This window comes from Salvia miltiorrhiza, chromosome 5, assembly GCF_028751815.1.
Source record: "Salvia miltiorrhiza cultivar Shanhuang (shh) chromosome 5, IMPLAD_Smil_shh, whole genome shotgun sequence".
NCBI lineage: Eukaryota > Viridiplantae > Streptophyta > Magnoliopsida > Lamiales > Lamiaceae > Salvia > Salvia miltiorrhiza.
This window is the reverse complement of record NC_080391.1, coordinates 3,962,790-3,980,975: the sequence shown is the minus strand read 5'-3', so window position 1 is coordinate 3,980,975 and position 18,186 is coordinate 3,962,790. Positions and strand designations below refer to the sequence as shown.

Genomic DNA, 18,186 nt, shown 5'->3' with positions numbered 1-18,186 from the left:
CTCCAATCACCACAGGTGACACAGATCACATGCATATTATTTCGATCGGTTTATTTATTTTAATTTTTTGGGTGCATTTTTAACGTTTTGGATTGTGATTTGCTCTCTCTTGTTCTGCACCAATACAACACCTCCAAACAAACACACACACACACACAAAAAGGAAAGAAAAGTAAAGAAAAGAGAGCTCATTAATTACGAAAATCTTGATCTTGATTCTTGAACGCTTCACTTATATATATATGGTAAGGTATGTTGTTTTAGAGCACAATCAAAGAAGTAATATTTTTCAGTTTCTGCATAATTTTAATTTCCTTTTCGTTTTTTCGAGAGCGATGGAGAAACCCAACAACGGGAAGAAAACTATGGGGCGAAGGAAAATCGAGATAAAAAAAATCGAGAAAAAAACGAGCCTGCAAGTCGCATTCAGCAAGCGCCGCGGCGGCCTCTTCCGCAAAGCCAGCGAGCTCGCCGTCCTCTGCGGTGCGGAGGTCGCGATTCTGGTGCAGTCTCCCGCCGACAAGCTCTTCGCATTCGGCCACCCCTCCGTCGGAGCTCTGATCGACCGCGTTTCCCCCTCGCCGGCGGCCGCGGGTCCGCCGCAGATCGCCCTCCGCCGCGCCGACGACGGCAGAATCAAGTGCGAGGAGGCCGTGAAAATGCTGGAGATGGAGAGGAGGAGAGCGGCGGAGAAGGAGATCACGGGCGGATTCTGGTGGGAGCGGCCCCACGAGGGCATGGAACTGCACGAACTGGAGGAATTCCTCAAGGCGTTGGAGGATTTCGGAGACAAGGTTGCGGAGAGAGTGGAGGAGTTTCAGAAATTGATGATGAAAAACTCTACTCCGCCATTGATGCATGCTCCGATCGCAGCAGCAAACAATGGGGGTGATGAAGATGATCTTATCTATTTCCACCCCAATATGCACGCTCCGATCACAGCGCCAAGCAATGGTGATGATGATATTTACTTCCACCTATCAGATTTTTGAGTGGATTCGAGGATTAGGGTTTTACTTATTTGAATACATTGCTGGAGAATTAGGGGGTTTTTTTATGTGAATATACATTTCTGATGTTCATAGTAGTATTAATTTCCGTTTTTCTGATGTTTTGATGCATGTTAATAACAGATTTAATATATTTCAGTTGAATTCATGAGCAGTTTGTTCATATGTTTTTGTTTCTCCGACATTGAATTAGGGTTTTCGGAAGTGACTGATTCAAAACATTGAATTAGGGTTTTCCGCAACCATATGACATGCACAAAATATTGTACTCCCTCCGTCCCGCTGAGCTTGAGGCGTTTCTTTTGGCCACAGAAATTAAGAAGTTGTAGATTAGTGTTTTAAGTGTACTTTATAAAAGTGATAAAGTAGGAGAGAAGGTAATAAGGGGTGCAATTAGTTTTGTAAATTAGTGTTTAAATTGTCTAATTTTTGCTAAAAAAGGAAATGACTCAAGCTCGGCGGAACAGCTCGAAAAGGAATACGACTCAAGTTCGGTGGGACGGAGAGGGAGTAATAAATTACAATGTTGTGGATGCATGATTCAGTTTTTTGTGTAAGAATTTAGAATTGTATGATGGGATCATTAATCTTAAACTGAATTCTCTTTAGTTAATCCATATGCACTCAAATTGTGTTATCTGGAAGATGTAAGGCAAGTTTCAAGATTTTTCTATTAATTAAGGAAGGTTTCGAAAAAATCTTTACATAATCTAAGCTAGCTAATTATTTCCTAAACTGAAAGTATAAACGATACCAATATATTGTTTTAGATTTGTGATCACGTCCTCAAGATTGCAAGAATTTAATGAATTGAAGCAACTTTATTCTATATAGAAAATTGCACTATTATGCCTGCAAAACCCTAGCTAGTGTGACCTAAAACCAGTGCTGGATTATCCGACTCAATGAGACAATTAAAGTATGGGGTCTGAAGGTACTTACATGGGGTCCGTTATCCGGTAGTCTACTAGTACTAGTTAAAAAAAAATTGGACTGTTATAGTAAATAGTTCCATTTTCATTTATTCATTGAAAAGTATTAATTTCGAAAGTATAGAAAGAGTAACTTTTACTTATTATTCAAAAAACATCACTACATCTTCTAAATTAACTAAGAGAGAGAAGGGTGAAAAAAATAAAGAAAATTGAACAAACTATATATCATAAAAAATAGAAACTATGTTGTCTCTCTCCTCTTATTTCTTAAAAAAAAAAAAAAAATGGGAGGCTTCAGACTTCAGTACTCCCTCACCAGCCCCCAACGGTTGAATGATCAATCGACCATTTGTTAGTATAAATAAGTTCATTGCTAACTTCTAACAATCAAGTAATGCATAAATATAAGAAAAACATTAACTTAATTATAAGTTTATTTAGTTTATAAAATTATTTAATATTTTGTCTCATGCAGTTAATCATGTCCGGTCTTAAACTTTGAGTATTCTATTTGCTGAAATTCAATTCTAGAAATAATCAAAATGAAGCTCAAGATTAATCAACTAGAATTCTATTTGATGATCAAGATCATTGCTAGCTTAGTATAAAAATGATGAAGAATCGTTTTGTTTTGATTTTATTTTGAAGCTATCTCTGATTCCAATTTGACTTTTTACATTCCTTAATCAAAATGAAGCTCAAGATTCATGGATCAGTGAACAACTGATTCTTGAAATATCCAAAACCAATCAAACCAAGTCAAAGGCATGAAAATCTCAAGAACTTGCACTTTCTAAACTTAAAGATTGAAACAGCTATGTTGAAAGATGAACTAAGCAGCATATTTGCAGATCAGAATGTTCAATATAGATATTAGGAAATGAAAACTCAATTGTATTGATATGTGATTTCACCTTTCATTCAATAAAAAAAACTTAATTGAATAAATAGAATCTAAAACTTATAATCTAGTCCTGCACTAATCCATTTCAAAATCGTTTATATGCTATAGATGGGTCCATGTAAATTTCACAAATTTGGCGTAAGTCCAACTGATCATTTACGTTTTACGTGAATATACATATATATACATGTTCATAACGGTATTGATTTCCGTTTTCTAACATTTCAATGCTAATAACAGATTTTCCATTGAATTCATGATCAATTGTTAAAGTATATGCTTCTGTTTCTCCGACTTTGAAGTAAGGTTTTTGGAATTGCGTGATTGAGACTATAAAATCGAGACACGAAGTATTGTACTAAAAAAATGTTGTTGATAATTATATGCTAAAAAAAATGTTATGGATAATTCAGGTTTTTGTGTGTGTGTAAGAATTGTATAACGATCATCATTAATCTTAAACTGAACTCTCTTGAATTATATGCACTCAAACAATTATTAATAGATTTGGATCATGCTTGCATGTGCGCAAGATATTTAATTAATTGTGTAAGGAAAGTTTCGGGGAAAAAAAATCTAAACTAATTATTTCCTAAACTGAAAGTATTATAGATTTGTGATCACGTCATTATGATTGCAGTAATTTAATGAATTGATGCAACTTTTATGGTAAAGAAAAATTACTATTATACATGTATATCAGTATATATAAGTCTAGCTAGTTATAAAGTATAGTGTGCCCTTCAACTTTGAGTACTCCATTTATATATGAAATGAGATAAGCTCAAGCAAATTTCTATTGGGCCGAGATCCGAGTAGCTTGAGGGGCTCGTTCACAGTCTTAATTAGTTGAGAGTCACTAATCCAACTATTAACATTTGAACAATATTTCTATAAAATATAAAAAAATAAAATTTTGAACAATATTTTAAGGATGAATTGAATATATATATATATATATATATATATATATATATATATATATAGAAGTTAAATGGTCTAATTGCAATCTAAATTTAAGTTCGAAAACCAGTCCAACCAAAAGTTGCTGATTAATTAACTCAATTACAATAGAACTTAAAACTTATACTGATCCATTTCAATAGAATTTAATTTCAACGGTCTAATATATATAGATTTTTTTATTTTATTTCTTTTAGACACATTTTGTCATAGAATCGTATACTATATATATTAACAAATTAAGAGCGATCATGCTATTACAAATTAGACAAAATATTCAAACGAATTCATTACAATTCAATATCCAAATAAAATATAACTCACACGTCGCGGTGGGACATGAATCAATGACCTCTTAAAAGAGAGAATTTTTGGTACATCAACTTTGCTGCCTAAGTTAGGCCTCCTCGACTGAACCTATGTAGATTTGGCAGACCATGCATGGTGTAAGCCCAACTCATTTATTGCACCTATTTGTTTCATAACTCGAGTATTTTGTTCGTGTTTACTGAAGTGGAACCAAACTCTTTTTTTTTGTGAACTCTAAAAAAGAAGAAAACAAAGCCAATGATGTTTGAATGAATCATTTATATTTTTGTGTTGTTTCATTATGATTTTATAATGTGTACCACAAATACAACTACTATTTATCTAAATTATATACTCAAATTATTTTCGCATTGATAGTACACATTTACTTGATTGTTCATTTTCAATTTTACTATATAGTTATGTATTATAACTATAATAGTGCACGGTAGTGGATATATGAAATACTACTAAATTCAAGATTAAGAATAATAAAAGATATTCGACTATACTTTTTTTTTTTTGGAACAGAAAAGATGTTCGACTACTTAAATTAGAACGATAGAATAAACATTATTGGCGACAGATGTGAGTTAGGGGGTAGTTTGCTAGATAAAAAATGTGCCTTGTAGGCATTGGCTGGCCAGCAAGAATTTGGGCAAATTCTAATTAAATGCTAGCATAAAGTGTGACAACAAAGCAATATACAAATGCAGTTGTTAGGTAAAAATCACAATATGTCATAGTCTTATTATATTGCAACCACTTGTAAAAATCGAATTATAAGAACAAATAATTTATCTCATAAGGCGATGTTATATATTTTTGTTTGTAAATAAAAGTTATTCATCATAACTTAATAGAATATACTTCAAAAATTTAACGGACCAAAAGTATTACCTTCGAAAATATTAGTAGTATGGCAAGAAATTAAAATAGTATCAAAATATATATAGCATATCTGATTAATTCGTATGGCCAGCAATAAATCAGAAAAATACAACGAAAAAGAAGAGGTGTGATAGTAACGTTGAGGTGCTCCAGCTTTGAAGGAATATCGTTTCAAAAGTAAAGAAAAATATTCGCTCTATCATTTAATTATTTGTCACTTTTGACCTTTCTCTTTTACTACCACAGAGTTTCAATCTCAAATGAATATTTCGAAAGTGCTTTTCTTTTACGACAGAAATAAGATTCCGTTTAACATACATTTCATGATTTAAAGAGAGACTAGTGAGGCTCTTATTCAGTTGAAGAAAAAAAAATGTGTTTATTAATTTATTCTATGTAAGTAAAATTACTCCAACAAGCCTGCGTACGATAGGTGCAACCCAAAAATCGAGATACAATTAAAATGCAAAAAATCTAATTAGACAAGTCTTGCTAGGAGTTAAATTTGAAATTCAAAATCAAAACCTTATTTTGATTATCTCTATCGAATCCCCACAACTTGCCGTCCTAAATACCACCCCATTTCTATGATTCCAAATATTCCAACAATACAAATTCATAAAACTTTCCAAATCTCAAAAGTTATTTTATTTCTTGCAAGCTCCATATGTTGTTCAAAGTGGTAGGTTGACAAATATGACTAACGTAATTGAGCTCAAACCAAATGTAACGATTGACCTAAATTTTATGTGCAAATATGCATGAAAAAATCAATTGCTCAACAATTTCACAATCGATCAAATGAAATGGGCACCTATCATTATCGTGTTAGCAAAATACACCTCTTTTGGAGTATTTTTTTTTTTTCGTTTATTGTATTTTTCTAAACATATATAAAGTTATTTGTGCGTAAATATTAATTAAGTCGGCTTATATAAAATGTTTATTTAATTTGAACCTGTCGATTAGGAAGTACGAACTAGACCACCAATATAAACAAAATATTATTATGATACTAGAATTGCATACATGCTCCTATATATATATATATATATATATATATATATATATATATATATATATATATATATAATTATGAAAAGATGTTACGTTATTATCAATTGAAAAACACGTTTACATGACAATGTTAGAATTCGTGCTTAAGATATTCCGAATCCTTTTTTTTAGGCGCTCCGAATCCAATTTTTTTTTTCTTTTAATTTTTTTTGTTATAAACCAAAAAAACGAAAAACATGCTCACACTCTAACTCTCTAGGTGATTCGAATTCCCGATCTATTGATTGGAGAATCGTCGTTCTGAATCCAAAATTTTAATTATGAAGAAATCTGGTTATTTTTATTGTGCATTTTTGCATTAAAAAGAAAAGAAGATTCGCAGGATTTCAAATTGTGTCCATCATCGTATAATACATTTTTCAGTAACGCCCCATATTTAGGGGTGTAATTGAATCGGGCTGAACCGAATAGTGATGTGCTCAAGTTTTGTTTGTTTAGTATCGAATCGAATCCCGATCTTTAATTACCGAATACTTTGAGGCTCACGAGCCTATACGAACTTTCTAAATTTATATTTATATTCAAAATATTGATTATTTTATTTTAAAAATAAATTATTTTATTCAAAATATTAAATATATTAATTATTTTCTTATAACAAACAAAATTAATTAGAGATTTATTACAATTATAATTAATTTTAGTGGATAAATATAAATTGTATCTACTAATAATTTATATTTTTCAAGCTGAATCACTTGACGAACATGTTCACGAGCTAACGAGCCGAATAATACTAAGCTCAAGTTTGATTTATTTATTTATCGAGCTTCTCTAAACGAACTTGAACGAGCTTTTTTCGAACCGAGCTCCGAATAGTTCGCGAGCGGGTTGGTTTGTTTATAGCCCTACCCATATTTATTCTCATTTATAATTATATTGCTATTAAAAAAAATGGAAAGAAACATTTAGGAGTGGAAGTAGCGTAAACAGCGTGGTCATAGTAGAACCATCCTTTTCTTTTGCGTCCAACAATTGCACGACATCAACCCACGAAAACGCGGAACCGTTAAATACAAGCCCCGAACCCCACTCGCAGTCTCAGGGGCCCCACATAAACCCCATGAAATTCCCAAAATACCCCCTGATGACGCCCGTTATTCTTCTTCCCTCTATTAATTCCCACTTCTCACAGCATCTCTCAAACCCAAATACTACAAAAACCAAAACTCCTCGTAACCAACTCCTCAGTCAGATCGGCGGAGGCACCGAGCCATGGAGAAAAAGCCGAGTTCGACCTCGAGTTTCTCGCTCTTCTTCAAGAGACTGAACAAGAAGGGGAGCGAGAGCGAGACCGGGAGCGGCTCCGGCGGCGGCGGCAGCGGCAGCGCGTGGCGGTGGAAGCTGAAGAGCTCCGCCGGATTGCGGTGGAAGAAGAGGTTCAATTTGCACCTCTGGTTCATCGATGATGTCCTTTTCAAAGTCGTCTCCGTCTTCGAGGCCGTGTGTTTGGTCTCCGCGCTCTGCTTCTTCTTCCTCTGCTGCGGATGCCATTTCTGATTTCAAACTTTTTTTGTTGATGATCAAATCGAATCGACGCACAAGCACATGGTTTTTGGGGATGAGTTTTTAGTGCATGCTAACTGACCGAAGGATTTGCTGCGTTTTTTTTCAAAAATTAATTTGATCTGATGTTGATGTTTATTGCCGCTGATTATGTGTTTTTTTTTTTTCCCTTTTCCTGCTTTCTCTTCTTCCTAGATTTATATACTTATGTTTAAAGGCTAACTTCAGCTGCTATCTACTGATATATTCTTCCAGCATAACATGATTTCTACTGTGATTCAATCTCCGTTGTGAAACTTCTGTTTGTGGATGTATGATTTAATTAGCGTTCTATTTCATCGCAGCATCTCCGAATATTCAACACAACTATGAAACAGTTGATTGATCTTTCATTTTCTACTTCTGTTTGGGAGAATTCATGATCAAGCTAAAAAACTTGTCGTGCACTTTACTATCAAAATATCAAACACTGCTGTCATGATGGGAACTTGTTCGATGGTTCACGATTTTTGTTTTCTATAAATTCAGTATTGATAATTAGGTCAAGTCTATTTAAACTCAACTACACATCTTTTATTTTATTTTTTTATAAAAAAAATAAAAAAAATTGATTGACACTTCATATAGAAGCTAGCGCATGCACGTACGGCCTTTGATCATTTTTTTTTTTTTTTTAATTTCAGTCATTCACTGTGTACGTGTGAGAGAAGGTTGTTAATGAAAATGAAAATACAAATACCAAAAATCGAGAATGAAGTTTATATTATGAGAAAAGCAAAAAAGGCATCATAAATCATTTTTTCAACAGCTATATCATATATGGAGTTATTTCCTAGGTCTATACTCTCCTATGAACTGAGATTTACGAATATAACCCCAAATTTTATATTGTGCAATGTGCATATCTTTACTGAGCTGGGAATTAATTCTTTCGTAAAACAATCCGTTATTATCATTCAGCGCAATACGTCGCGATTCCAAAAGTTGGAAATAGAAAAGGAAGAGAGATAAAATAAAATAAAAGTAAAGTAGGAAGGCGAGAAAGAAATCAAAATTAATTTAAAAACCCACAGCAAATATCTACTGTTTGATGCTTTAGCCGTTGTGGCTGCAACTGCAATATGGCGATCAACGGTCGAAAGTTGCCTAATGCTCACGACAAAAGACAGTTGTAGTCTCGTGTTACTTGACTAATTATCGATGCCTTACCACCCAAGGCAAAGGAAACAGTCTTCGATGTATAATAACATCGTCTCATTACAAATGTCTCACTTTTCATAATAATTGTGCAAATGGGATCGAGGGAGTATAATATATAAAACACTAAAATAATTAACTGTTATTCTTACTCCTGTTATATAACGAAAACAAAGACTTTGATGGACTAGTCCCATAAATTAATAATATAAGCTATAAAAGCCTAAAAGTCATCGGTTAATTAATATAATCAAATAAGTTGCACCACAGTCAGGGGATTTTTTAGGACAGTAACTTAGATTGATTTGGAAATTAGGACAATAACTTTCGAACTTGTAAAAATAGGACACTAATTATTGTTTAGAGTAAAATAGGACACTAATTAATAAGCGTCGTAAAAATAGGACATTTTTCAGCAGATAATTGGCTGAAAAATGTCCTGCGGATGCAACACTTATTAATTAGTGTCCTATTTTACTCTAAAAAATAATTAGTGTCCTATTTTTACAAGTCCGAAAGTTATTGTCCTAATTTCCAAATCAATCTAAGTTATTGTCCTAAAAAACCCTCGAACTCCCATATATATATCGTACCTACTTGTGTGGTATGATTTATTATGTCATACTTTAGCCATAATCTTTCAATTTATACTACACCACAGTCAATCAATTCAAATATAAAATTTAATGGTCCAAATAGTGTCATCGTACTATATCCTATCAATATTATCTATCTCATCTGCTAAGCGCACCCATATAGTTTAGTTATTATCATTTTGTTGGACTATATTCTATATATAGTTTATTAGTCATTGGACATGAAATTATCTTACGATTAACTGCTTAATTAATTTTATATACTATATACGTGGGCTAATTTGATAAAAAGTAAAGAAAAATAAAGTATTATGTAGCTAATTTGATATAGTGAACGACCTAGGTAAAGAAAAGTCTGATTGACTACATTTATCATGACCATCTACAATCGGTCATCACCAGAAGATAAAAAAATTAAATAAAAAATTGAATAAAATATTGAAAAGCATGATGACCGATTGTCCAAAAAATTGCAGACCAACCAAGGTCATCCACATTTTCAATTAAATGAGATAATGCAATTTGGCATTTTATAATTAAAAAATATGACAACAAATAACCAAAAAAAAGAAGTATTTAAGTTGTAGTAGGTTATTGATAAAATATAAAAGTTGTTAAATTATAGGTTGTGTATGTGGAGAGAGATAAATAATTTTTTTATTAAAAAATTAGGTTGATGTAGGTTGTTGGTAAAGTATAAAGTAAGTCAAATTTGACTAATTAACAAGCTTGGTTTATGTGTTCGAACAATCTTTCATTGAGTCGAATAGTTTACAAGTAGTATGATACATTTATAATTCTAAAAAATGACACAATTTATCATCTTTTCATTGACCAACAAAAAACTATCCATATATATTAACAAAGACTTTTTATCAACTGCAGTCCACGAATAATGGAACTTTAGTCCTCAAAAGTAACATATACTCCCTCGATGCGCAATATCGTTTTCACATTATGAACGACACGAGTTTTAAGAAAAATGGTAAATAATAGTAAATAGTAATGAATATTGTAGTGAGTGGAGTTTGTGTAATGACCCACTCTTTTATATATTTTGAATCCAGTTATGAGTGTTTATTTTTATTCATCAGTGAATGAAAACGGTTATTATCCTGATATGAATTCAGCTTATGATCCTGAATTTATATTGTTAAAACAATCAATGATATTATTTCAGAGTTATAACTGACTTAGCAAAGTCACGTTATTTATTTAAGTGAGATGGAATTAGAATTTATTTTTACTCAAGTCGTGGATTATTTCCGACTCGTGAGTTAATTAAATCTGCGGATTTAATTTAAATATCAAGACAACGAACAAATTAAATCTACGGATTTAATTTAGATTCATTTTATAACTTATCGATTTTAGCGAGATATCACATGTCGAAATCGAGATTTATTTAAATAAACAGTACAAGCAAATATGAGCACGTGATTCACTTTACAGTTACAGAATCACCGAGTCAGAGAAAATACATCAATAATTCTCCTCTACAATTTTTTTTCCTTTCTTTTTCTTCTCTTTTTCTTTCCATTAAACTTTGTTCCCACACCACTATCATTATGTTTTTCTTTCTTTTTCCCCCACCACTACACTCAATTCTTCACCAATGAATTATTAGTATCAACCCCAGCCAACAAACAGCTCTCAATCTCACTTCATTTCACCGAAAAAAAAAATTGAAGAGCAGCCCCAATTCATTCTGCTAAGATCTCAAGGTAAGGCTGAGCTTCAATGATTTCATTCCATTTGATTAGCACCTGCATTAAAACAAGAATCATTCATTTCCTCTTTGCCAGGAACCTTAAGTTCAGTTACTCCAGTTCAACAAACAACAATATTTAACCAACAACACATTTCAAGGTATTGCTTAGCCCATATATTGTTTTCCATCACACATTACTGCATTCAAGCATGATAGGCGACATAACCAAAGCATGATCAGCTTATGCATATGAAATCAGACTCCACAGACAAAAAGAAAGAGAATACCTTAGCTCATGAATCGAATATAGGCTTGCTACAGTATGCTTACACATAGAATGCTAAGTACTAGATTCTTACTCGAGGAAATTTATGTTCGTATCGAAACTCAATCACGCAACGAAAAGAAAGAAACGGAGATTTGGAACTTAGCTTTAGGAAGTGAGGATGGCTGCCTGTTCGGTCGAGCCAAGACGATGGCGACGACGGCGACAGCTCTTACTGCCTCGGCGAGAATCGTGTTACAGCAACTGCAGCATCGCGAATGGAGCAACGACGCTGAACCGCCGATTGAAATGGACGGGGGAGATGGCGGCAGAACCACAGACGGCAGCGGCGGCGGCACCCGCTTCGGCTGAGGCCGGATCGAGAGGGAGAGATAGGAAGAAGGCTGGCCAACAGCAGCGGCAGGCGGCGGCGCTCCTCCAGCAAGCCGCGACTCCGGTGAAACAGCAGCAGCTCCAGACAACGGCGATAGCTCAAGGCGGTGGCGGATCGAAGCAGCGACACGGCGAATCTCCCGACCTTCCAGTTGCAGCGACGACGGGCTGCTTTGCCGGAGTTGAGTCGGAGGGCCGAAAGAGAGGACAGCGCCGGGGCTTTGACGCGTCGACAGTCGACGCCGCTCGGAGCAGGCGGCAGCGGTGTAACCGGAGAAGGAAGACAGATCGGATTTGAGGGAGAAAACCGATCTGAAATTTCAGGGGATATTTAGAGCTTTCGATCCCCTTCACGTTAGAGACGGGGAGAAAGAGAGGCAGGTGCAACCGGCGCCGACTGAGTCGCCGGTTCCGCGGCGGCGGCGGTGGACCTCGGAGACGGAAAAGAGTTTCAAACGGCGACCTTGGCAGTTTGGCGGCTGCTTCGATCGAAGTCTCGGTTGGCGGCAGCTTAGCTGCTGCAGTCGCCGGAGCAATTCGCAGCGAAGCTCGCGAAGAGAAAGGACGGGCGAGAGAGAGGGAGAAGTCTTGTGCGGCGAGGGAGAGTATCGGCTCCAACCGAGAGAGAGAGAGATGAGTGTATTATTGCTGAGAGAGAGAACCGAGTCAATTTGGAGTTGGGCTCTTCAATTTGTTTTGGGCTTTAATTTAATTAAGTTGGGCCTAATTCAATTATTTCCTTGGGCTTTAGTTTAATGGGCTTGTTATTTAATTGATTTGGGCCGAAAATTTGGGCCTTTATTTTCTTTGGGCTTCATAATTATCTATTTTTGGGCCTTGTTGTATTTATTGTAATTGGGCCGATTTTAATTATGAATTGGGCCTCTGATTTTATTTATATGGGCCGATTATAATTACTGATTGGGCCTCTTAATTTATTTATATGGGCCTTTAATTATTCACATATTTGGGCTGCTGTATCATTTCAGTTGGGCCTTATTTATTTTACTCAGATGGGCCTCTATTACATTATTTCTTTGGGCCGAATTTATTTAAATTGAAGCCCATCTATTTTATTGGGCTGTTATATTATCTTCGTTGGACCTCGTTTGATTTATTTAATTGAGCCCAGTTAATCAAATTATTTATTTATTGGGCCAAGATTTATTTAATTACTTGAGCCGATGAATTATTTCAATTGGGCCTCTCATGTTAATTATTCAAGCCCACTTCTATTTAATTAATTATTGGGCTGTCTTATGTTGATCCTTTTAATTATTTAATCTTATAACATTACTTATTCCTATTTTTTTTTTTAGCCCGATTAATTATGAGGTTATAAAGCGAATAAGTCGAAGTTTTTATTTATATCTTTTCTATCGATTACCTCGAGTAAGATTATTTAATCAGTGGAGTATAACATCCTGAAGAGAATAGATTAATTTTAGTTAATTATCCGGTTCCATGAGACGAGACTTAGTTTTATCCGATAGCTTGGATTTATAATAGAACCTTCCAGATTATTATCTCAGAATAATAATTCATGCATATAGATCATGCATAGTTAATTCTGTATTCTCATTATTTGAGGATTTTACTTGAGCAGTATCTTATTTATATTCTCGTAATAAAGGTCAAGCACGAGATTAATAATCAGTCAAGGAACTACTGTACCACAGAAAGTTTATATCAGGTGGGCATTACTTTCATATATATCAAATGAGTTTAAATGTTACGTTCAAGCAAGTTATTTCATGACTAAATTAATTGAAGTTATTTCAAATATTGTCTTGCCATAAAATATTTAAATTTCAGTATGATATCTATCTGATGTGACTTTTATTATGCAATCGAATTCGGGTCCTGAGCAGTTGATAGCTATCCTGCCAGGACTAGTGTACACCAGTGACCGTGAGTCATCTAGCGGGTTGGCCGGTCAAGTGACCGTGAGAGGTGGCCACCTCTCCGGCACAAAGTTCCAGATATGATAGATTACAAGAGAACTTAGACTGCAGTCGAACTTTAAGAATCACAAATGAATTTAGTAAGCTTGGGCCTTTTAGCGAAAAACTCCCTTGCTGTACTGTTTAATTATGGCATGACAATTTACAGTTTTGAAGCATGTATTTTATACTTAGGCATACGTGCCCACTGAGTACTTTTGTACTCAAGCCCTGCATATATTTCTAAATGTGCAGGTTGAGCAGCTGCCGATGGTGATGAAGTGACGAGCGGGATTCTTTTGTCTTATTATGTATTAATGAACTCTAGGGTTACATGTCTTCATACATGTAATCAGAATCATATTCCGCTGCGCACTCAGAAGTTTTATGTTTATTTGGCTAAGTCAGAGATATCTGAACTTACTAGTTATTTGAGTCTATACGACTAAACTTCTGTTATATTATAAATATTCCTTTTGTTAAATTATGAAATGTGATTCTTCTTTGTTTAATTATTCCCTTTCTACCCCGTTTCTAATCTCCCTCCATTAGTCACGGTTTCCCCGGCTTAATTATCCTTAATTAGGACCGGTCGTGACAGAGTGGTATCAGAGCAGTTTATTTGCTCTGAACCCTAGAGTTAATAAATTTTTCTAGTATGATCACTAGTATGAAAGAGTCAGTCGGCAAAAGCTCAGCACTTCATCACATCGCTATGCTCAACAGAAAGGAATGCAACAGAAAGTTTTGAATGTTGAAGTTTATATTTCGCCTTGATGCAAATGTTGATTTTACTTATGCCTTTTTATGGAGATGTTACTCAATGAACTTAGATGCGCTAAGGATGCATGATCACTGTTATGAACACAACAATAGAAGGAATTTAGCAAGAACATTTTTGCTTTTTCTCTGTAAATTGAGGCGATGAGTAAGTTACAAAGTTAGTGAACCAGACGAGAAATCAACAAACAAAATACAATGGGGAGTAAAGAAAAGTGTCACACACGAGATAGTGACACGGGCATAGATCTTCGTTCGGATTATTCACGCGAGGCGGATACCGAATCAACTATCGCCTTAATCAGAGTATAGTGGGAACACTTTTCATAGTAATAAGAATACCATACATAGTTTGGAAACTGCAACATAGCGGAGTCATCTCTTTTCAAAAACCTAGTTAGTACTAGTTGCACCATATTTAAGACTTCACGAATTATATTCGAGTCTAGTGTTAGGCTATTATGATTATAATACCGTGGTTTGAATTTCGAGACCTCAAGTAGAATTATTACCTTACTGTTGTAGATATGTTTGAACCCTACTGTTTTTGCCACCTATTTTGATATTCGTGAGTTTGATTATGCGACCTTCATGTATAGATGGCGAGGATGCGCTTTACCAGACGACGGCCGTTGCGTCGAGATGCTAGTCCGGATACTATCAGGAACTCATATTTTACTTATCGCCGATGCCACGGTGATGACTTAGGCCAATTCTTGGCCGGCTTCCATCGACACTGGGTCGCTGCAAGAGACCATGGGATATCGGACTATGACGGAATGGAGCGGCTAATGGATTTGCTGCCATCAGAATGGCAGGGATGGGCGAGGATGATTTCCGCTCACTACATCACTCGTTCTGGCAGGTCCTATGATTTGCATTATGACTTCTCTGGATTTACTGCTGAGATCCAGGCACAATTCACTCGTTGGGGAAATGCTCCTCGAGGGCCGTATACACGTCCGGGAGACCTTGCTCGAGTCGGAGTACCTTCGCCCGACGAACTACTGGACCCACTTCCGGAGCCGACTCCACCAGCAGCCCCTATCTTAAGGCAACCCAGGAGGCACGACGCTGAGGCAGGCCCCTCTAGGCCTCAAGCCTACAGAGATTTTCCACCTGGCACGGGTTCAGTGCCATTAGTCTGTGAGCCACCATTGTCATCGAGGCAGTTGAGCAAGGCAGAGATAGCAGCCGCTATGGCCGACGTGGACAGAGTCTTAGCCGATACCATGGATTTCCTCAAAAAGGGCAAAGCCCCGGCCATGGACGACCGCCCAACTCTTCGAGTCACCTTGAAGATGATTCGCTCAGCCATCATTGGCCAAGCAGCAGGTGAAGGAAGGGGTGAGTCGCACCCATCTGGCGGAGAAACAGATGAGGATCCAGAGGAAGATCCGGAAGAGGATCCAGAGGAAGATCCGGAAGTGGATCCAGAGGAAGACAGCCATGCCCCGACCCAGGGATCTTGTACCCGATCTTCTTAGACCGGTTTATATATATGTCTAGTATGATGTTATTTAAATATTCCAGAAACATAGATAATTTTAATGCTTTTGTATGCCATGTGTCGGCATAGACTTTTGACTAGTATTAGTACGGAGACGCGAAACCTTGGGACGTTCCGTGACTGAGTAGTTTTTGTAATGGCTCACTAGGTAGCCAGTTCATCATGTGTGGTACTTGGATAGATCTTTGAATCTAGATTTTATGATGATGTAAAGTCCTCATTGAGGCAAATTTTTTTTATGGTATATATATGGTGATCTTATTGGTTTTTCGCAGCAAGTCGTTCCGCTATGTTTTATTTATATGTTCGTTTAAGTTTTAACAAGAGCAGAACTCGATGAGTTGAAGAGTAACTATAGAAATGAAAGTATGGCCTTATTGTTTTTTTTAATGCGCTGACAACTTGTGTTAACCTAATAGAATGCCGCCAAAACGAGGACGACCAAGAGGAGGGGGCAGGATTCCCCGAAATGAAAGAAGAGACCCAGAAACAGTGCCAGAACCAGAACCCGAAATAGTTCAACCACCTGTTCAGCCAGAACGACGGATTGAAGAATTATTTTTGCGACAGAACCCACCTACTTTCAACGGGACAGGAGACCCGGCAGAAGCTGAAACTTGGGTTCGCGCTATTGAACGCATTTTCAACTTCCTGCGTTGCACCGACCAGGAACGTCTGACTTGTATGTCCTTTCAGTTGACTGGGTCAGCTGATTTCTGGTGGGAAGCACGGATGAAAACGATGACAGCAGAGCAATTAGAAAACCTGACCTGGGAACAATTCAAAGCTGGTATATATGACAAGTATATACCCAAGAGCTACCGCAAGAAGAAGGAAGCTGAATTTTACAATCTAAAGCAAGGGAAGATGTCGGTAACTCAATATGACAGGATGTTCTGCGATATGTCTAGATATGCGCCGGAACAAGTTGACACAGATGATAAGATGGCTGAAAAGTTTTGTGCCGGACTGAGGCACGAGATTAGGATGGCTTTGGCAAGCCATGGAGGATTGTCTTACACTGAGTCGCTCAGTCGAGCGTTAGACATTGAGGCAGCCATGCCAGGAGAAAGACTTGCAATTGTACCTGCGCCAGCACCTCCACATGATCAAAATCATAATCAGAATTTTAAAGGAAAAAGGAGATGGGACAACAGTAACCCGAACCAAGGCGAGAAGAAGCCATGGCAGGGACGGGTCTTCCAGTCACAGGGCTATGGAGGTCAGAGTGCACCGAAACAGATGGGAAATAACCAACAGAGGGCCCCACATTGCCCCAAATGTAACAAAAATCATGTGGGAATCTGTAAGGCCGGCAGTGATAGTTGCTATATCTGTAACCAGAAGGGGCACTATGCAAACCGGTGCCCGAATAAGCAACATGGAACGAGTTCAAGGCCAAACCCACCTATCCAGGCTCCGCATATTCGAGCAATTCAAGCTTTGCCGCAACCATACCCAAGGCAGCAACCACAGTATCAGCAGCCACAGCAGCACCAACAACTACAGTACCAACCACAACCTCAACAACCATATCAGCAACAGGCCCGCCAACAACAGCAGCGACAACAGAAACAACATGAAAAACCTCGTCATGCTAGAGCCTATGCTATGAGACAGAAGCAGCCCGAGAACAACCAGGGAAACCTGGCAGGTATGGGCATGCTACTCAATACTCCTGTTGTGCTTCTATTTGATACGGGCGCATCGCATACTTTCATTTCAAGTACATGTGTTGACACATTAAAACTTAAAATGGAAAGAGCTGACCAGGAGTTGAGTATATCATCACCTATAGGAGGGATGACGACAGTAGATCATGTGTGCTTGAACCTAGAACTGAACATAGGGTCACACAAGATTGTAGTAAACAACTCTTATGTTATACCGATGGGAGATGTGGACATAATCCTAGGAATGGACTGGCTAGCCGAGAACTATGCCACCATCCTTTGTAACGAAAGACAGATATTGTTTCGACCCCCAGGAAGGGAGCCGTCACATTTCCACGGAATTAGTATGGGAAGAAGAAAGATGATCATCTCCGCCCTACAAGCAACGAAAATGATGAAGAAGGGATACCCAGCTTACCTCGTATATTTGCACGGAGAACTGGGTACTGAAAAGAGTATAGAAGATGTAGCAATTGTACGGGACTTTTCAGATGTATTCCCAGAGATTCTGCCAGGGCCACCA

General features: G+C 36.8%; 2 protein-coding genes across 3 annotated transcripts in view; one reads left to right on the top strand and one right to left on the bottom strand.

Annotated features, from left to right (window-relative positions):
• Positions 1–18,186, bottom strand: part of LOC130985259 (uncharacterized) — a 920,555-nt gene that overhangs the window by 839,684 nt on the left and 62,685 nt on the right. The gene's annotated exons all lie outside the window — the stretch shown is intronic.
• On the top strand, positions 96–1,084 carry LOC130985322 (MADS-box transcription factor 23-like). Its single transcript, XM_057908250.1, has one exon. The coding sequence runs from the start codon at positions 243–245 to the stop codon at positions 990–992; it is 750 nt and encodes a 249-aa protein (XP_057764233.1). The 5' UTR covers positions 96–242; the 3' UTR covers positions 993–1,084.

What these genes read in the sequence shown, in the direction of transcription:
- LOC130985322 (XM_057908250.1), top strand. Translation starts at nt 243, where the DNA reads ATGGTAAGGTATGTTGTTTTAGAGCACAATCAAAGAAGTAATATTTTT.